The 22,882-nt window shown below is 35.5% G+C and overlaps 1 protein-coding gene across 1 annotated transcript; it reads right to left on the reverse strand.

Annotated features, from left to right (window-relative positions):
- Positions 1–1,515: 1,515 nt before the first annotated feature.
- On the reverse strand, positions 1,516–19,553 carry LOC308641887 (olfactory receptor 5B3-like; the record flags this gene model as incomplete). The annotated part of the gene is made up of 2 exons (XM_081280467.1): positions 1,516–2,237; positions 19,328–19,553. The coding sequence occupies 2 exons, from the start codon at positions 19,551–19,553 to the stop codon at positions 1,516–1,518; spliced, it is 948 nt and encodes a 315-aa protein (XP_081136593.1).
- Positions 19,554–22,882: the final 3,329 nt, after the last annotated feature.

Raw genomic sequence — 22,882 nt, forward strand, 5'->3', positions numbered from 1 at the left:
GAAGCAAAGACCTGAATGGAGGGAGGGCATTGCCTCAGGGAACACTCTCAAAGGCCCTTGGGCAGGAGCCTGCTTGGAATTGTGATAAGAGAGAACGCAACTCAACTGAAATAAAAATGAATGGTCCGATTTAACAATTAACAATCTCAAAGAATTTGAAAAAAGCAAAATGCTCACTTAGTAGTCTGAAAGTTTGAGGTAATACAATTCCACTACAAACTTTAATTTTTAAATACTCTGAAAGTTTGTAGTAATACATCAGTATATTAAATATATTTTTATTTCTCCTGAACTTTCTTATTGTCTATTTTATCCTCTTGAAAATTAAAGTATGGCCATCTTGCTTGTGAGAAGGACTTAGTCAAAGAGAAATATGAATTCATATGGGGTGCCACCATTTTTGCATCTCTTGCTAAACTGTGCTAATACAAGTGCATACATTTAGTTATACAGCATATTTTTCTTCTCAAAATAGAACTATTAGAATGATAGTGAAAAATTAGAAAAATATCAGCCAAAATTTGTATTATAATACCCAAACAATATAATATAATATAATATATATATATATATATATCCTTTGATTATTTAATGTATATAATATATACGATTTTTCATATAAGAGGAAATTTATTATGGGTATTGCCTTCTGTAATTGTAGAGGCCGTAAGGTTCCTTAATGTGCTATATGTAAGCTGGAGACAAAAGAAAGCAAGTGGTTATTCCATTCTGAGTTCAAAGCTCTAAGAAGGAGGTAAAGTAGCTGATGCTGCTCTTGAAGACATAAGGCCCAAGATTCAGGAACAGATCAGCAGACAGATCATAGATCGAGAGAAGATGGATGTCTCAATTAAAAGAGTGAGAGGGAAATAGAGAGGAGTGGGGAGAACTTGCCCTTCCTCTACTCTTTTGTTCTATTTGGGTGAGCCCTCATTGGATTGGATGATAGACACGATAGACACGTACATTAATGAGGACAGATCTTTTTACCGACATCCACTGTTTTAAATACTAGACTCTATCAGAAACACACTCACCAACATAAAAGGAAAAGTATTTTCCCAGCTATCTGGGAATCCAGTCGAATCAACACATAAAACTAACCACCACAGTTACATTACATTTAATTCTGACAAATTCACCACACCCTATGTGAGTGATAGCATAAGACACCTGCTCCATTTTTTCTGTTTGTGGGCTATTTTCTGCATTTGTTCTACGTACATGTGTGTTAACGTGTGGTACAAAGTTTACATGTGAAATGAGTGAATACATAAAAATCCTTAATGAGGATTTTGACAAGAAGATCCCAAGATAATTTAGTCATTCTCACTCAGGCATTTATTTCTGGGTATAATATTTCCTTTTTCCCAGGAAATAAAGGTTTATAGAAGTAAGGGTATCACGACAAGATTGTAACTTTAGTGTAATCTCAGTGTAACTCAGTACATGAAGATTTGATAGAGATGAATCCAGGAATAGTGCATATCATATCACAAGGGTAAAATCAAAATCCTAAAGATTATTTTGATTCCAAAAATTTAATGAATTTTTGAGCTTTAAGAAAGCACTTTTGACCTCCTTGTTCCTCAGGCTGTAGACCACAGGGTTCAGCATGGGGATGACCATAGTGTAGAACACAGATGCAATTTTGTCAGTGTCCATGGAGTGACTGGAGCTGGGCTGTAAGTACATGAAGATAACTGTCCCATAGAAAATGGAGACCGCAGTAAAGTGGGAGGCACAGGTGGATATAGCCTTCCGATGCCCTGAAGCTGAGTGCATCTTTAAGATGCTGATAAAAATGAGCATGTAAGATATCCAGATTACCAGAAGAGCAAAAAATATGTTGAAACTCACAATGTACACTAAAAGCAGCTCATTCACGTGTCTATCAGAGCAAGAGAGAACCATGACTGCTGGAATGTCACAAAAAAAATGGTGAACCACATTGGACTTGCAGAAGGTGAGACTGAATGTGTCTCCAGTGTAGATGGAGGCATTTAGGAAACCAATGACATAAGAGCCTGAAATCAGCCAAGTACACACACTTGTCATGGTGGTGGTGTAGTGCAGGGGCTTGCACACTGCTGCATAACGGTCATAGGCCATTGAGGCCAAGAGACAATTTTCCACAGTAGCAAAGACTGCAAAGAGAAACATCTGAGCAGCACAAGCATTGTAGGAGATGACCTTGTCTCCTAGAAGGAGCCCAGCCATGACTGTGGGAGTGACAGCTGAGGAGTAACAACAATCCACTAGAGATAAGTTACCGAGGTAAAAGTACATGGGAGTGTGGAGACGGGAGTCCAAGACAATCAACAGGATCATCCCCAGGTTCCCAGCCAGAGTGATGGAGTAGATAAAGAGGAAAGTCACAAAGAGGGGAAGCTGCAGACCTGGGTCATTGGTTAGTCCCAGCAGGATGAAGTGTGTCACTTCTGTCTTGTTCTCCATCAATGTTATCTCAGAGTAACTGCATGCCTTGTAACCACTAGAAAAGAAGGAAAATAAGAAAAATAAATTAAATGAAATTGGAAATTATAGTGTAAGAATTATTCTGGTACTGTAGAAAAAAACTAGTATTTCAAGATTGTCCAGAAAAAATATGGACTTCATAATAAAATTGAATGCATTAATTATATTACAGTTCTGCATACTATGAATCTCAGGAATTCATTGGATCATGTGCACAATGTTAAAATCTTAAACATTTGTTAAGTCATATACAACTTAAAGTGATAAAGATGACTTGCCTGGATATATCTATTTATGAATCAACTTCTCTTGAGCTCAGTAAAAGCTAAGACTTCCATGTTGCTCACCTCAAGAACTGCTGTAGACATTTGAGATGTGTGTTCACACTCTTCTCTTCTTGGTTAGTCCCAGCAGGATGATATTAAAATATTATGAGTTTGGTTGGTTGTCACATTCATATAAATTATACAGCAGAAGAAGTTAAGTTACTCCTATTTGCAAAAATATAATTGATGATCTCAGCTATGGACACATACCAACCCTTCAACACATAATAAATAAATGGTTTCTAAATCCAAAGTTCTAAAGTGAGTTTAAATAAAACTGTGTTTAACTGAGCTTAAAATGACTCATTATCTCCTTTGGTTCAAACTCAGCATTTGGTTTCACAGTGAATAAGAAAATGGTTGATTAGATGGTAATTCCATTTTCCTCTCGTTGGAGGTTAAACAAAATAAATAAAACAAAAATTCAGAAGAGTTGAAATGACCCCTTTTTCAATGACAATAGTGTCCTCAATGAATTAACAAGGTCTGGATTGAATGGTAAAATTGCCTGGATCTCTCAGCAGCTTGTCTGCAAATGTTCACATGGATGGTGTGGTTTTAAGCATTAACTATTGATTAGCTTGAAGAGAAGTTTTCCTTCTAAGCCACTGTAGCACATCACTTTGCATAGTAGGTGCAGTTGGATAACTGTGGTAGTGGGAGCAGGCTTATCTTGCAGATTCATTTCTGGGAAAAAGCATATCCTCAAAAGTAGCAGGCACAGAGCTGAGGTCCCTGGGAGAGACACAAATCACACTTACCATTTCCACCTGAGTGACACTGGTTCTGAACCGTCTCACCTGAATATCATATTTCTACCTATAAGATCAAGAAAGCAATGAGACCTACTTTGAAGCATTATTGTGAGAATTAGTTAAGATAATAAATACATAAAATACAATAAAATGCTAAAAAAAACTTAGAAATATTAACATCACATTATTATTAGGATGGGATAACAGCTCATCTTGGTTTGATCAAAGTGGTTGCCAACAAGCAGGCCTTCAGTCCTCAGTGAGGTAAAAGAATTCTTGAAGCTTCTCCTCCCAATTTACCCCATTCAGGGTCACTGTAATATTGTGTGATCATCAGTGTTTCTCAGTCTTCCCTTAACCAAGCATGTGATTGCTGTTCCTAAATTCCATGTGGGCCACTGTTGTTAAAAATTTCTTCCTTGAAATCCATATTTTAGTTTGCGTAAGAGTCTGTTGTTCTTAAAACTCATTCTTACCCTTATTGCTGTCATCAAATAGCCAAACAATAGAGACACAGTATTGAAACTTCATTTTATGGCCTGTCATTAGATCACTAACTTTATTGTAAGATCCCCATTGTACAATATTTTATTTGAATTTGTTTCTATGTCATAACAGTGACTTTCATTTTTTTTGAAGTCACTATTATTTCTTAACATTTCTCTCCTAAGCCTTTGGTCACTTCAATTTATGAACCTGTCCCTGAAGACATTGTCGTTGCCAGTCTTCACACACATGATCACGTTTACCATACACCATGCTCTAGAATATATTTTCTAGAAGAATAACACATGAAAATTATAATGTATTTACAAGTAAGTGTGCATGTGTAAGTTAGGCCGTGTGCTTATTCCTACTGCACAGTAAGGAAGCAGGATTTGAAAAGGTATGCAAAGTTAAACAGATAGTATGAGGAAGATTCGCGATTTCCAAGTTAAATATACCTCCTGAGGAAAAAAAAATGATATAATTATGAAAGTGTTGTAATGCAGATCAGAGCATGTTAATTCACTTAGGACCCTTTTGTGGTTGAAAGAAGGATCATTTCACTATTCTGAGTTTTAGGGTTGTTTTGTGTGTGATTATTTTTTAATCTCTAATGAGGTACAAATATATAGTGAATAAGATCATATCACAAATAAATAAAGTTTCACCTCTTGATTTTGATTCATAAGTGTCTTCAGAAAGAAGCATGATTTGTTATATAAATCACTGAATGTACCATGCCCACCATTTTGACCTTTAGACCCCAGATTTACATCATTATTTTAGAAATATTTTGAAAGCATCTCTTTCTATTTGCAAATAACTCACATCAATATTTCAGGAATATTTTGAAAGCATCTCTTTCTATTTGCAAACAACTCATAGGAGGTTTGACAACCTACTGCTTTTTAATGAATTCCATTTCTTACTTAAATGTTCATGAATTTTAGAAGTTTAACACTTTGTTATAGATGAAAGAAGAGTCCATCCAGAATACTGATTTTGAAATATGAAAACCAGATGTGCAATTTTGCATAGGTACTGTTAGAACTTTCTCTCAGGTCATGATCTAAACATTCCAACTCCTCCAAAGAGGGGAAAATGGAGGCAGCAATATTAACACTGATCAACTTCTGAATCTACAAATTCTTTCTGTGCTCTTGGAAAACCACTTACCTCCTTCTTATTTGTAATACAAAGATGATCAATAACTTCTCTCACAATTCATAGATCATCTCTGTAAATAATAAACAAGAGAGGTCCATAAACATGGTGAAGGTATTGCCATTTAAAAATAAATCCATGTAATTTTTATCTTTTAACTGTTTCCCTGATCTTGATTGAAGGCTCACAGGAAATCCTCTCTTCAGAAGAAGGGCTGTTTGCATTAACAATTGTCATTCAGATGAATGACAGAGTGAGGAATGGCATGCATGTGTCCCTTCTTAAATGACAATAATGTTTAGTCATACTGAGATTTCAGAGGCTAATGCATAGAGATCTGGGGAGAATTATAGAAACTCAGAGATCTCTGGTGGTTTCCCCTATGAGAATATCTGAACATCCACATTCCATTTTCCTAAGGTTGTAGCAATTAACCTGTCTGTAGGGATCAAGGTGGTTATTATATTTTTTAAATAAAATTATTTTTCAACTGATAAATGCAAAACAAAAATAGTACATATACATATGGGTACCTGAGATGTTTATATATGTGTATATATGCGTGGGTGTATACATTGTTTACTATTTAAGTCAGGTTAAACATGACTGTCCAACACTTACCATTTTTTTTAATACTAACAACTTTCAAAATTCTTTTGTCTACTATTTGGAAATGCATGGTACATAATTGTTATCTATAGTCACCCAAATATACATGGTTCTCTCTGTTATTGTAAATAGTGCTGCAAGGAACACAGTGGTGCAGAGGTCTCCCTGACATGCTAACTTCATTTCCTGTGAATTTAGAGTCAATATGGGATTGCTGTACCACATGGTAGTTCTATTTTTTAATTTTTTCATAACCTCCTTACTGACCAGGCTGATCTACTTTACCACGAGCAGGGTGTGTAGGGTCCCTTTCCTCCACATCCTTCCTAGGCAGGGCTGGTTATTTTTAATTTTTTTGAGAAGGCCATTTTTACTGTGGTGAGGTGATATCTCATTGTGGATTTGATTTGTCTTCTGCAGATAATTAGTGAACTGGAGCATTTTGTCATATTCCCGCTGACCATTTTTGTGTCTTGCATTTTCAATTGTCTATAGCCCAGTTTTTATCCCATTTTTTTCTGTTGAGTTTTGGAGTTTCTTCTGTGTTCTGTATATAAATCCCTTTTCAGATGTACATGTTTCAAGGATTTTCTACCATTCTGTAGGCTTTCTTGCTAATCTGTTGATTGTTTCTTTTGCTATACAGAAGCTTCTTAGTTTGATGTAATCTCATTTGTCTATTTTTGGTTTTGTTTTCTGTGCTCTTGTAGACGCAGTCTTCTCCAAAATTCTTTGGCAATTCTTATGTTGAAGCTTCACCCTACATTTCTTTTTATTAGCATCATAATTTATATTTATACACTTAAGCTTTTAATTCATTTTGAGTTGATTTATAAAACTGGCAAGAGATAATTTTCTAGTTTCATATTTTTTTTTCATATGAGTTTTCAGTTTCCAAACATCACTTATTTAAAAAGTTCTCCTTTCTCCAATCTGTGTTCTTAGCGCCCTTGTCAAAAATCAGTCTGAAGATAATGTGTGGGTTTACTTCTGGCCTATTTTATTCCCTGGTGTATGTGTCTGTATTTATGCCACTCTGCTGCTGTTAGAATCATACAGTTTGGGCAGAATATTGTCAAAGTAGCCATATTACCAAAAGCACTGTACAAATTCAATGCATTTCACATCAAAATTGCGTTGATCTTTTCATAGGAATAGAAAAAGCAGTCATGAAATTTATTTGGAAAAATAATAGGCCCAGAATAGGCAAAGCAATAATAACAAGAGAAGTGAAGCAGGAGGACTCATAATATTGGAACTTAAATTATACTACAGAGCTTTAGGAACAAAAACAGCATGGTTTTGGCATCAAAACTGACATGAAGACCAAATGAATAGAATAGAAGACACAGAGACAAGCCCACATAAATACTGCTATCTCATGCATGACAAAGGTGCCAAAAGCATACATTGGAGAAAAGTTAGCTCCTTCAACAAATTGTGCTAGGGAAACTAGGAATTCCCATAGAGTAGAATGAAGTTTACCCTCTATCTGTCACCCTGCACAAACCCAACACAAAGTGAATCAAAGACCAAAGATGAGAATAGAAACCCTGCACATGCTAGAAGAAAATGTGAGCACAACACTCCAACATTTAAGGAACCGACTTCCTTAACAAGACTCCAAAAAACATAAGAATTAAAATAATAAATCAGTATTTGGGATGGCACCTAAGTACAAAACTTCTTCATAACAATGGAAACTATCAAGAGTGTGAAGAAAGAGCCTACAGAGAAAATCTTTGCCCCTTGCAAATTGGATAGGGCATTAATGTCCAGGATAAACAAAGAACCAAACCAAACCAAACAAACAAACCAAAAAACCCCACAAATAAACCAGTCAATAAATGGGAAAAGGAACTAAACAGACATTTCTCAAAAAAAAAAGAAAAAGAAATACTAATGGTCTGCATTTATATAAATAAATGTTCAACATCTCTAGCAATTGGAGAAAAACAAATTAAAATTACACTGAAATTTCATCTCATTCCAGGAAGAATGACAACAATCAAGAATACAAGTAACAAAAACAGCAATGAAAATCAGCACAGGGAGGTAGTACCCTAAAGAAAAAACTAATCAAAGAAGAAAATCAAGTGAAGTTAAATAGCAAAAATAAACAATTATGACTGCGAATACAAACCACGTATCAAAAATAACCCTGAATGTTAATGGCTTAAATTTACTAATCAAAAGACGTAGGATAGAAGATTAGATTAAAAAAAAGACCCAACAATATGCTGCCTCCAGGAGACTCATCTGATAGGAAAAGACATACACAGAATGACGGTGAAAGGTTGGGAAAAATCATACCACTCACATGGACTGCAGAAGCAAGCAGGGGTTTCCATCCTCATGCCAAATAAACTAGACTTCTAGCCAAAGTTACTCAAAAGGGATAAAGATGGACATTACATACTACACAAGGGAACCATATACCAACAAGACATACAATCATAAATATATATGCCCCAAACAATGGTGCAGCTATGTTCATCAAACAAATTCTTCTCAAGTTCAAGAGTCAAGTTGACCACAACACAATAATCTTGGGGGACTTTAACACACCTTTCTCATCACTGGATAGATCTTCCAAACAAAATTTGAATAAAGAAACTATAGAGAATGGAGTAGTTTTCCTCATTTCCCTTTCTGCGGATTTGTCATTAATATACAGATATGCCTTTGATTTATGGGTGTTGATTTTATATCCTGCTACTTTGATGAATTCATTTACTAGTTCTAGGAGTTTTCTGGTGGAACTTTTAGGGTCTTCCAGGTATAGAATCATATCATCAGCAAATAGTGCCAATTTGAGTTCTTCTTTTCTTATGTGTAAACCTATAATTTCTTTAATCTAACTGCTCTGGCCAGTGTTTCAAGAACTATGTTGAATAGAAGTGGTGAGAGATGGCAACCCTGTTTTATTCCAGTTTTTAGAGGGAATGCCTTCAATTTTTCTCCATTTAGAATGATGTTGGCCTGGGGCTTAGTATAGATAGCCTTAATGATGTTGAGATACGTTCCTGTTATCCCTAGTTTTTCTAGTGTTTTGAACATGGAGAGGTGCTGTATTTTGTCAAATGCTTTTTCTGCATCTATTCAGATGATCATTTTATTATTATCTTTAAGTCTATTGATGTGATGAATTACATTTATTGATTTCGGTATATTGACCCAACCTTGCATTCCTGGGATAAATCCCACTTGATCATGGCACACAATCTTTTTGATATGTTTTTGTATTCAATTTGCCAGAATTTTATTGAGGATTTTTTGCACCTATGTTCATTAGAGATATTAGTCTGAAGATTTTTTTGTTGTTGTTTTGTTTTTTGGTGTGTGTGTGTGTATGTGTGTGTGTGTGTGTGTGTGTGTGTGTGTGTGTATCTGTGTCTTTACCTGGTTTTGGAATCAGAGTGATATTGGCATCATAGAATAATTTGGAAGTTCTGCTTCTTATTTCTGTTTCCTGAAATAAATTGGAGAGTATTGGTATTAGATCCTCTTTAAAGGTCTTTTAGAACTTGGCTGTGTATTCATCCAGTCCTGGGCTTTTCTTAGCTGGTAGATTTTTGATGGCTATTTTGTCACTTGAAATTGATCTGTTTAAACTGTGTATATCATCATGATTTAATTTGGGCAAACTATATGACTCTAGAAATTTGTTGATGCCTTCGATATTTTCTATTTTCTGGAGTACAAGATTTCAAAATAATTTCTAATTATCCTCTGTATTTCTGTAGTGTTGTTGTGATATTTTCTTTTTCATCACGTATGTTAGTGATTTGAGTTTTCTCTCTGCTTCTCTTTGTTATCATGGCTAATGTCTGTCAATTTAACTTATTTTTTCAAACAACCAACTTTTTGTTCTGTCAATTTTTTCAATTGTTTCAATTTCATTGATTTCAGCTCTTATTTTAATTATTTCCTGTCTTTTGCTGCTTTTGGTGTTGATTTGTTCTTCTTTTCTAAGGCTTTGAGATGTAGTTTTAAGTTATTTATTTGTTGACTTTTTCTTCTTTTAAGGAATGAACTCCATACAATGAACGGTCCCCTTAGAACTGCTTTCATAGTGTCCCAGAGACTTTGATATGTTGTATCTGTGTTCTCATTCACCTCTAAAAACTTTTAAATCTCCTCCTTGATGTCTACTGTAAACCATTGTTCATTCAATAGCATATTATTTAATCTCCAGGTGTTGGAGTGGATTTTATTTCTTATGTTATCATTGATTTCTAATTTCATTCCATTATGATCTGATAGAATGCAGGGTAGTGTATCTACTTTTTTATATTTGCTAAGAGTTGCATTGTGGCCTAGTATATGGTCTATTTTAGAGAAGGATCCATGTGCTGCTGAGAAAAAAAAGTATATTATCTCATTGAAGGTTGAAATATTCTATATATGTCAGTTAAGTCTAAATTATTGATTGTATTATTAAGTTCTATAGTTTCTTTGTTCAGCTTTTGTTTAGAAGATCTATCTAGTGATGAAAGAGGTGTGTTAAAGAGACCCAAAATTATTGTTTTGTGGTCTATTTGACTCTTGAACTTGAAAAGAGTTTGTTTAATAAACATAGCTACTCCATTATTTGAAGCATATATATTTATAATTGTTAAGTCTTGTTAGTGTGTGGTTTCGTATATCAGCGACAAATCCTCAGAAAGGGAAATGAGGACAACTACCCCATTCTCAATAGCCTCAGAAAAAAATAAAATACTTGGGAATCAACTTAATGAAAGAGGTAAAAGATTTATATAATGAAAATTACAGAACCCAAAAGAAAGAAATCAAATGAGACCTTAGAAGATGGAGAGATCTACCTTGCTCTTGGATAGGCAGAATTAATATTATCAAAATGACCATACTACCAAAAGTACTATATGGATTCAATGAAATTCCAATCAAAATTCCAATGACATTCCTCATAGAAATAGAAAAAGCAATCATGAAATTCATCTGGAAAAATAAGAAACCCAGAATAGTTAAAGCAGAAAGAGTGAAGCAGGTGGCATTGCTATACCATACCTTAAACTATACTACAGAGCAATAGAAACAAAAACAACATGGTATTGGCACCAAAACAGACTGATAGACCAATGGTACAGAATAGAGGACACAGAGACTAACCCACAAAACTACAATTATCTTATATTAGACAAACAAGATAGTTTCATAAGACATGTTGAAGGTGTTATCATTTATAAATCAATCAATGTGATTTTTATCTTTTAACTATTTCCCTGACCCTGATTGAAGGCTCATGACAAATCCTTAGGTCAGAAGAAGGTCTGTTTACACTAAAAACAATTGTCATTCAGATGAATGAATGATATCCAGTGGGGCATGGCATGCAAGTGTCCATCTAAATTCTTGTAATACTTAGTCATATTGATATTTCAGAGGCTAATGCATGGAGACCTAGAGAAAATTACAGAAACTCAAGAGATCTCTGGAGATTTCACCCTTTGAGAATATCTGAACATTCACATCGAGTTTTCCTAAGGAAGTAGCAATTAACCTGACTGTAGGGATCATGCTGGTTATTACATTTTTAAAATAAAATTTACTTTTTAATTGATAAATGAAAAAATACACATATTTATGAGTATCTTGAGATGTGTATATGTATATATTTATATATTGTTTAATGTTTATTTCAGAATAAACATGACTATTCAAAACTCATTTTTTAATACAAAAAACACTTTTTTAAAATTCCTTTGTCTACCTTTCTGAAATGTAGAGTACATTATTGTTATCTACAGTCACCCTATTTTGCAAGTTTTTTTCTATTTTTATTGTAAATAGTGCTGCAATGAACATGTGCAGAGATCTCTCTGATATACTGACTTCATTTACTTTGAATTGTTACTCAGTATTGGGAAGGCTGGATCACGTTGTAGTTCTATTTTGATTTTTTTTGGTAATCTCCATAATTTTCCCCAATGGCTGTGCTAATTTACTTTCCTGCCAGTAGTGTGCAGGTCCCTTCCATCCACATCCTTTTCAGAGCTAGTTATTTCTGTTAAGGATATTTTTACTGCCGTGAGATGGTATCTCATTTTGGTTTGATTTGCCTTCCCCTGATGATTAGTTAAGTTGAGCATTTTGACTTTACCTGCTGGCCATTTGTGTGTCTTGGATTTTAAAATACCTTTTGCCATTTCTTTAAATTTTTCTTTTTCTGTTGAGTTTGAAGTTTCTTCTGTGTCCTATATATCAATTCCTTTTCAGATATACATGTTTCAAGTATTTTCTACCATTGTGTAGGTTTTCTTCCTAATCCCTTGTTTCATTTGCTGTATAGAAGCTTCTTAGTTTGATGGAATTCCATTTGTCTATTTTTGGTTTTTTTTCTGTGCTTTGAGAGAAAGAGTCTTCTGCAAAATTCTTTGGCTAGACTTATGTTAAAGTATTTCTCCTATGTTTCTTTTAATGGGCTTCATAGTTTCTGTACATACACTTACATTTTTAATTTATTTTGAGTTTATTTGTGAAACTGGTGAGAGATCATTTTCTACTTACCTCATTTTTTTCATTTGAATGTTCAGTTTTCCAAACACCATTTATTTAAAAGGAATTCTTTTCTCCAACGTGTGTCTTAGCACCCCTGTCACAAGTCAGTTGACTGTAGGTGTGTGGGTTTCCTTCTGGTCTATTTTGTTCCCCCGGTATATGCATCTGTATTTATATCACAATTTTGATGTTTGAATAATATAATTTTGGCATTTTGTTAGGGATGACATTGAATATGTAGGTTGCTTTGAGTAATACAGACATTTTAATATTTTAACAATGTTGCTTTTTTTTCAATCCAGGAACATGAGATGTCATTCCATTTCTTTGTGACCACTAATTTTTTTTCATCAATATATTATAATTTTTATTATAGAAAATTTTTACTTCTTTAGTGAAACTTATGTCCAGGCATACTGTTGCTCTTGTAAATGGATTGTTTTCTTTATTTGTATTTAAGATAATTTGCTATGGTGATATAGCAATGTTGCTTATTATTGAATTTTCATTTTGCAGCCTGCAATTTTTGCTGAACTTATTAGTTCCAAAAGTTTTTCAGAACCTTTTCTTTCTGAGCCAGATTTTTACCACAGAACCTTCGAATGACCCAAAACATTCCTGAAATGGGAAACTCAAACTGGTTGCTCCACATCACACACTCTCAGCACAAGCTAGCCAGAACAGTCATCATCCACTGTCCCCTTCAACAGTAAGACTTCCCTTAATCAGAGGACAGATTGAGATGGGGCAAAAAGACAGAAAGTGCGGAAAATGAATGACTGGGTCAGGAAGGTGGGGGTGATTCAAAAGGAAATAAAATCCTAATATCCCCAGAGCACTTCCCCCTCCTCCAACCTGTTGCCAAGACCACCTGACTCCAGGGAATTGTTCTTCCTGGCAAGGAGTTGTTAGAGAGTACCCACTGGTGGCTCCTCCTCCATCCTTGGTCACTCCACCTTTTGGTCACCACATAGGCAAAGTGGGAGGAGGGAACATGAGAAGAAAAAAAAGAAAACCTAAAATCTATAAAAGTGGCAAGACACCTCTACTCCCCTGCACAAGAGCTCTGGACACCCACCCCCCTTTAGAAGTCTCTCTCTCTCTCTCTCTTTCTCTCTCTCTCTCTCTCTCTCTCTCTCTCTCTGTCTCCTATTCATTAAACAAAACTTTTTGCTCTTGCTCAGCGTTTCTGAGTGTTCTATCTTCAACACTGGGGAAATGGGATCTGATCTTCGTTTTTAAGACTGGTTTCAGTAGAACTGTGGAATATAAAAGAAATAGAAATTAAAAAAAAAAAAGCTTTTCAGTGTGTCACGAATGGTTTCTACAGACTCAGTCTGAGACACAGTTAGATTCTACCAAATCTATTTTATTAATGCTCACATTTCAGACACACATCCTAAGTCTAGTCGTAACTGAGTCTATACCCAACGGTCCCAGACACTCACCTGTGACGTGCCTTAAGTCCATGTCGCTAGAACTAGATCTGGGCCAGAGGAGTCTGGTGCAGGGGGACAACAGCGATGGAGGTCTTGATCTTTCTGTCCAGGTCCTGTTAGTTCTGCGGGCCCCACAAAGACTGGGTTTTTAAGTCTTAGTTTGGTTGTGCTTGCAGATGATAACTGGGGTCTATGCCCAGGCATAGACTCTTATATCACTATCTAAGTTTTTCAGTTTACATTATATCATGTACATAGTGCTTAAGGACATTATCTAACACACACTAATCAATATACTCCACAGTCAATAATCCTGTAACATTTTCTGGCACTCATATGACGGTGGAGATTTGGGAGTTTTCTAAATGCAATAGCAAGTGTTCTTCAAACAGTAACAATTTGACTTTGTTGTTTGCAATACAGATGTCCCTTAATTCTCTCCCTTGCCTAATTGCTCTGACTGAGACTTCTAGCACTAAGTTGAATAGAAGTGATGAACGTGAGCATCCTTGCCTTGTTCCAGATCTTAGACAGATTCCCACATTTTCCCATTCATCATAATGTTAGTTGGCTACATAGTATGACTTTTATTCTGCTGAGCTATTTTCTTTCTGTATCTAGTTTGTTATATATATTTTTAATCATGAAAAGATATAGAATAACTTTTTTGCATGTATTAAGATGATGCAATTTTTGTTCCTAGCTCTGTGGATGTAGTGTATCTTGTTTACTCATTTCCATATATTGAACATCCTTACATCTGAGATACACTCCACTTGACCATGGTGAATAATATTTCAAACAGGCTATTGAATTCTCTTCATGAGTATTCTGTTGGGGAATTATGCATATATGTTCATTGATACTCACCTTCAAGTTTCGTTTTTGTTGTTCTTTTGCCCTTTATGGGTTTTGATATGATGGTAATACTGACCTCATAAAGTGTATTTGGGAGGATTCTTCCTCCTCCTCCTCCCCCTCCCTCTTACCCTTCCCTTCCTCCTCCTCCTCCTCCTCTTTGGAACAACTTAAGGGAATTGGTATTATTTCTTCTTTAAATGTTTCCTAGAACTCAGCAATTTTTGGTTTTGATAGTAGGCTTTTTATTATTCAACATCTTAACTTGTTATTGCTGTATTCAAGTTTTTCTATTTCTTCTTAATTCCATCTTGGTTGTTATATGTGTCTAGAATTGTCTCCATTTTTTCTAGGTCATAAAATTCATTTGTGGAGCATTGTTCATAATAATCTCTAATGAGCTTCAATATTTCTGAAGCATCCATTATCTTTCCTTTAATCTCTCATTTTATTTAATTGAATCTTCCCTCTCATTACTCTAACTAATGATTTTCTATTTTGTTCATATTTTCAAAGAACCAGCTCTTCATTTTCTTGATCTTTTGTAAGTTTTGTTTGTTTTCATTTCATGTATTTTCCTCTGTTCTATATTATTTTGAACCTCATATTACTTTTTCATTTAGATTCTTCTTCTTTTATTTAGTTCCTTGAGTTACAGTGATAAATTGTTTATTTGCGGTCATTTTGTTTCTTTCTTTTAGACATTAAATACTGTTAACTTCCCTAAACACTGCTTTTGATGTATTTATTGGCTTTAGAATGTTTCCATGTTCATTAGTTTCATTAAATTTTTAAATGTCCTTCTTGATTCCTTTCTTGACCATCTGCTTGTTCAAAAATAGATTGTTTAATTTTCATATATTTCTTCTCAAAGATTTTTCTTGTTATTGATTTTGACTTTCATGTATTGTGGCCAGAAAAGGCATTTGATGAGATTTCAATATTTAAAGATTTGCTATGGCCTGATTATCTAGCCTCAAGAACATTGTATGTGCTGAAGAGAAAAATGCTAATTCTGCCTTTGTTGAGTGCAGTTCTTGGATGAAGTGTTCTGTAGATGTCCCCTAGTTCTGGAAGAGATGGTTATCTCCTATAGATTTAGTGCTAAAACTGCTGAGATGAAATCAATTCTAGGGGCACTTAACTTAAAATGCAAATTGGATTCCTAACCTAACAGTGTACCTACTTTAAGACTGAAGGCACTGACTGTGAAGGTATTGATGGTGGTGCCTGGAATAGAGATGTGTAGGAAAACCCTATAGAAACTCAAGGCATCCAGGTCCTATATTCTGATGAGTCTTATTTGTCAGTAGAATTAGCCTTTTTTACCTCCAGCCAAATAAACCTCTACATTGTATCTCAGGGAATTAATCCTGATTTGCCTAAGGAAAGTTTCCTTTGACCTTACATTTCACAGGCAAAATTTGTTGTATCACATTAAGGCTGTTGCTCTGCAAGATAAATGGATGGGTTGCAAGACCTACCACCATGGCTCTTTGCTTCTTGATCTCTACTAGACTCAAGTCTCAGATGCCCCCTAAGCAGTATGTGACATATGGGGAAATGGGCTAATCTCCATATGAACTGCTTATGTTTTATAAATATGTGGAATGAAACCTTGGGCACATATATAAGAAAAGATAGTAAGGTTTTAGGTCTTGTGGAAGGAAGCAAAAGCTGAATCAGGACAAAATAATAAGATGAAGACACTCTATCAGAGATTCTGCATTAAATGTTTATTTCAGGGAGTTAGTAAGGGTTCAACGGGTTGTTTGTTTAGTTGGCTTAAAGGTAGAATCAAAGGTGGCAATAACATGAGAATTAGAAAACCTGACACGCTGTGGCTTCATGAAGAGACTCAAATACAAGGACAAGTGAAGTGGTAGAGAGGATGTGTTATTTTAAATCTGCTACCCACTGTGGGATGGTAAGAAGCAAACCTTTGAAACTGAAGCCATCAGATTAATTGGGTCCTACCATTGCAGAGTAAATGCTACAACCCAAGAACAAAAGACACTAATACTGAGCTCCCTGAAGATCTAATTTAAAAACATGAAGGTCCAGATCTATATTAGTGTTCAGAATGTACCTATGTTTTCTACTAATATACACAGTCATGTATAATCTACCTAGAACGTTAGGATCATTTCAGTTAATTGCATATTTTGCATATTTTCACTCAAATATAAGCAGATATGCATCTTTTAAATAATTTTATTCTTAGTGTGTCTTTATGGATTATTAATTAGTATATCTTAAAATACACTCTACTGTCATGTATGTCTAAAAAGAACTAAGAAAAAATATTATAATGAAATTACATTAAAAATTTTAAAAATATATAAAAAAACGAAAACCGTTTGAGTCAAAGTGAAGAGTATGAAGACTGAGTGACAATGTGGAAAAAAAAAGTTTCAGCAAAGCAGAAAACCAGCACTGTCTTGAGGTGCACTGAATTTTGATCTATAAGATTTTTATTATGCAAAATTCACTTAATAAACAATGCTAAAAAGGTTCAAAATGTTGGTGCAATTAAATAGAAATCTAAATTATTCATTCCTTTCATAAATATTTATTTGCTTTAATGATGAAATAGTCACCTATTAATGTATCAATAATCATGTTGAGACAAACCTGATAAAGTCCATGTTCTCATGGAGAGTTTATAGATGGGGGAGTTAAAAAAGAAACAAGTAAGCAAAGATACAGTAGATAAGGGTTAATAAGAACTATGAAGAATGACATGGGAGAAGGGGTCATTTAATGTGGTGAATCAACAGTGACTATTTCATGCAGGAGATCATGAAAGGACTTACTGACAGGGTGGCATTGAAGCAAGACCTGGATAGAGTGAGGGCATTCCCATGGGGTAGAGACCATGGGTCTTATTGTGAAGAAAGAGCAAGGAAATTAGTGAGAAAGAAGAGGTATAAAGAACTGCGGAATGGCAAAAGAGAATGCGACTCAACTAAAGTAAAAATGAGTTGTCAGAATTAACAATTTCAAAGCATTTTCAGCAATGAAAGTGTGAAATATTATTTCTTTCTCTACTTAATATGTCAATGGTCTGAAACTTTGCAGCATTGTATGAGTGTATTAAAATGTCTTATTTTTCCTGAACTATCTTCTTTCAGGCTCAGGAGGTATGGAGGTCAGAAATCCTTGATGTTCTGTATGCAAGGTAGAGAATGAGGAAAGGAGGTAGTGTGATTCTGAGTTTAAAGGTCTAAGCCTGGAAGGTAAGCTATGACTTGGGCAAGTCTTGAAGACCACAGTGACAAAACCCATGGTCAGATCAGTAACTCTTGTGTCCAGAATGGGAGAAATGGATGTCACCGTTAAAGTAAAGAGTAAGAGATAGAGACATTGAATTTTCCCCTTCTCTGCTTTTTGATCTATAGGCAAGTTGTCAGTTGATTGGCAGATAGCCCCTCACATTGATCACCAAGTCTACAGCTTCAAATACTAGATTCTCGGGAAAACCCTCACAGACACATGTGGCAAAATGTATTACTGTGTATCTGGGTATCACTTAATCTATTCAAATTAACACATAAATTAACCAACACAGTAGCCCCACTACATTTAATTCTGGCAAATTTGCCACATCAATGTTTATGTGACACTAAGTGACATCAGTGTGTATTACTTCTGTTCCATCCTATTCCCGTTGTTTTAAATAAATTTGCAACAACAGATGGTAGGAAAAGAACACATAAAATGAGTAACTATATCAATGTCCTAAGTGGGAGTTTTGAAAAGTAGACATCAAGATATTTTAACCACTCTAATTCAGGTATTAATTTCTGGACTTGATGTTTACTCTTCCCATAAAACACTTTGCAATGGTAAGAACATAACATCAAGAACTTAACTTCCATGTGGCCTCAGATGTACCCAATACTTAGAGAAGACCTAAGAGGAATGAATCAAGGAAACTTACCCCAAACCACAAAGCTAAAATCAAAATCCTAAAGATTATTCTTCTCACAACAAATGAACACACTCTTGACTTTTAAGAATGCAATCTTGACCTCCTTGTTCCTGAGGCTGTAGACCACAGGGTTCAGCATGGGAATGACCATAGTGTAGAAAACAGATGCTATTTTGAATGTGTCCATGGAGTGACTGGAGCTGGGCTGTAAGTACACGAAGATTAGAGTCCCATAAAATATACAGACTGCAGTAAAGTGGGAGGCACAGGTGGATATAGCCTTCCTATGTCCTGCAGCTGAGCGCATCTTTAGGATTGTGATAAAAATAAATATGTAGGATATTAATATTATGAGGAGAGCAATTAAGATATCAAAGCTGGCTACATAAATAAGAACCAGTTCATTCACATGTCTATCAGAGTGAGAGAGAACCATGACTGCTAGAACATCACAGAAAAAATGATGGACCACGTTGGACTTAGAGTAGGTGAGACTGAATGTGTTCCCAGTGAGGATGCAGGCACTCAGGAATCCACAGCCATAGCAGCCTATGATCAGGTATGAACACACACTTATTGTCATGGTGGTGGTGTAGTGCAGGGGCTTGCACACTGCTGCATAGCGGTCATAGGCCATCGAGGCCAGGAGGTAGTTTTCCACAGTGGCAAAGGCTCCAAAAAAGAACATTTGGGTGACACAAGCATTGTAGGAGATGACCTTGTATCCAAGAAGGAGCCCAGCCATGACAGTGGAACTGACAGCTGAAGAGTAGCACAAGTCCACCAGAGACAGGTTGCCCAGGAAAAAATACATGGGAGTGTGGAGACGGGAGTCCAAGAGGATCAACAGGATTATCCCCATGTTCCCAATCAGATTGATGATGTAGATGATCAGGAATGTCACAAAGAGGGGAAGTTGCAGACTTGGGTTGTTGGTCAGTCCCAGCAGGATGAACTGTGTCACTTCTGTCCTATTCTCCATCAGTTTCCTAAAAAGCATTAGGTGTTCTATAGCTATGAGAAGAAAGAACAGAATGATAAATTAATGATTTGAAAATTCAGAGTATATATACAAGATGTATTCTTTCATTGTAGCAATAAGTTGTGATCTGAGATTCTCTAGTAAAAGCATGACTTTCTGTATCAAATTGATTGCATCACTTCCACAATGTTGCATGCTGTGAAATTCAGGAATCTTAAGGGATCATGTACACAATTTAAATTTTTTTACAGTGTTATTGCAGTCAGTTTAACAGCTTAATCTAAATTACTTCTATGTTAAAATCATTCAGTTCTTTCAGGTATCCTACAAAAGAAAATGATACTTTCACATTGCTCACCTGCTGATAATTGCTGGAGGTACATTAAATGTGCATTCTGTGTCTTCTCACCATAACACTTTGAATTTGTTTCATTGTATTATCCATGTAAAAATTGATGCATAACAGGCAGAACAACTCATTCATATTGGCAAAATCTAATTGTCCATCTCTGCTCTGGACCCATCCTTAACCCATGTTGAATGGTTTCTAAGTCTAAGAAGCTAAAGTGAATTACAAGCAGCAATTGGGGTTTCATAGTGATATGAAACTATGAAATATGCTAGTTTTCACATATATGGGAGTTATTGATAAGATGCAAATTCATCCTATTTACAACAATGCTTGCTTCTCATTAGATATAGAACAAATAAGCAAATCTATAACAGTGAAATAGTCCTTGTTTCAACCATAGAAGGACCCAAAATTAATTGATAAGCTCTGCATTGTATATTATCCTTTCCCATCAATCTCATGCTTATCATTAGCAGCACATCTACACATGTTGATACTGATGTGCCTAAAGGCATAACCTTTGATTATGCAGAGATGAATCTGACTCTTGAACCAACACAGCACATCTCTACACACAGTGGCTGTGGTTGGTTAGCTGGGATGGTGGGACCATGTGCTGCCTGCAGAGGGGATTGAGAGTGAATCCATATCAGATACAGAAGACACACAAAGCTTAGATTCTCAGTAGAGAGGCACATCAGACCTGCCATTTATCACCTAAGAGTCACAAGTCCTCAGGTAACTCCTATGAACATCCAATTTCCATCTGCAAAAGGAAGACATTAATGAGAGGTATTCTTTGAGGTATTCTTGTGAGAACTAAATAATACTAAAAGAAAATAAAATTTGGGGTGTAAGCACATCCTGATGGGCACTAGCTATCATGTGGCTAGAAGGGATAATGGCCCATGCTGAACAAGGTGGATGCTCAAATTTATGACTTCAGTGTGAGTTATATTGATGTCTTAAGCTTTTCTCCCCAATTTTCCTTTTCTCCCTGTGATGGCCATTTTGGTGTTTTGTGCTCTTGATTGTTTCTAGGTCTTCCATTACTCTAAGCTTGTGATAACTGCTGCTGCAATTCCCTGTGGATCAGTCCTGTTGAAAATTTCTTTCTGCAAATCTATATGTTAATTTGGATGCTGCCTTCCATATTTCTCCTACGTATTTGACAACTTAAATTTCCATGAAGACATCATGGTTGCTGTTCTTAATGCACTTGAGATACTGTGTTCTACAACAAATGGTAAGGGATTTTCCTGGAAGTGTTGCATGTGTGAAGTAGATTGTATTGTTGTTCTTATTTTACCAGAAAGGCTACTGGGAATATGGGGAGTTGTGTGAAGCTCTAAAATTAAAACAGGTAGTATAAGAAAGACTCAAGATTCATGAGTTACAGTCACCTCCCAAGAACAGGCCTGAAACAATGGTGAAAGGGTTAAATGCAGACCAGAGTCTGTTCATTCATTGGGGACTATTTTATAGTTTAAAGAAGGATCATCTCACTTGTGGGATTTTGTTTTGTGTTTCCATTTTAAACTCTGATGATGTCCAAATATAGAGTAAACAAGATCAGGTCACTAATCAATCAAAACAGTATTATTTGTAATACTTTTTGTTCATTTTTAAAACTAGATTTGTTCTTGTTCTATGAATCATTAATGTCCCCATAATAGATGTGCAGGGACTTACCTCAGTTGTGATAAACATTTCTTTAGTTTTCAAATAACTGAGAGCAGGCACAGGTAGCCCAGTGCTTTTGCATGGCTTACACTTCTCTCTGAAATGTTATGGAATAGAGAGCTCATCACTCTGCTAGAAGTGAAAGGCAGCTTATTCAGAGGGGTATTTTTAAATTCATTAAATCAGGAATGGAAAATGGAATAAGTGCTATGAGGAGGCCTCTCTCAGTTAGTCATCAAAAGACTCCATGTTCTCTAAGGCAGGAGAAAAGGAGGAAAGATAGTTAACATGGGTCCAGTTGAGAATCTACCATGAGTTCTTTCTGTGCCCTGGGAAGAATTACTTACCCCTTCTTCTACATAGAATACATAGGATAATATTACTTGTCTCCCAGGTAATTCACAGATCATGTTCCTGAATAAATTAAACATCTACAGAAGATCTCATAAAAATAACATCATTTAAGATCAACCAATGTGATGTTTTTTCATTTGAATGTTTCTATGACCATAAATGAAGGTTCATAGCAAACCCTCAGGTTTGAAGAAGGCTGCATACCAACAATAATCATGCAGATGAAGAAAGGATGTCCACTGGAGCTGGCCTGTACCTTGTTCCTTCTAAAACAAAGTGATGTGAAGTGCTTGCGATTTCAGAGGCAAATACATGGAGATCTGGAGAGAATCATACCGATTTGGAGACCTCTGGAGATTTCCCCCATGAGACTCTCTACAGTTCCCTGTCCCACTTTGCTAAGGAAGAAGCAATTAAAGAACCTTTAGGGATCAAGTTCATAATTATACTTTTAAAATTAAATTTCTCTTTATTGACAAATGAAAACACAAAAATTGTACAAATTGACTCATACCATGAGCTTGTTGTGTACATGAATATAGTGTGTACCACCTAAATAAGTTTAAACATAACTATCTTTTAAGTTTAAACATATGTTATATCTTATAACTTATAAGTTTAAACATACCTATCATTTCCTTGTAGGGAAAACTTTAAAAATCCTTGCTTCTGGCTTTTTGAGGTGCACACTATTTAAGAGTTACTTGAAGTCTCCCTACTGGGCCATAGCTCACCAGATCTTCTTGCTCCTAACAGCAAAGTAGTACCAATGATCATCCTCTCCCCAGCGCTCCTTCTCCCCCTTGTATCCATCCTCTGGTAAACACCGCTCAATTCGTAACTTCTGTGAGAAGGACTTCTCAAGGTTCCATACATGAGTGAGATCATTAATGTCTTTAGATTGGCTTATTTCACTTTATATAATGACCTCCTGTTGCCA

Source organism: Spermophilus citellus (assembly GCF_964194105.1).
Source record: "Spermophilus citellus genome assembly, chromosome: 2".
Lineage (NCBI taxonomy): Eukaryota > Metazoa > Chordata > Mammalia > Rodentia > Sciuridae > Spermophilus > Spermophilus citellus.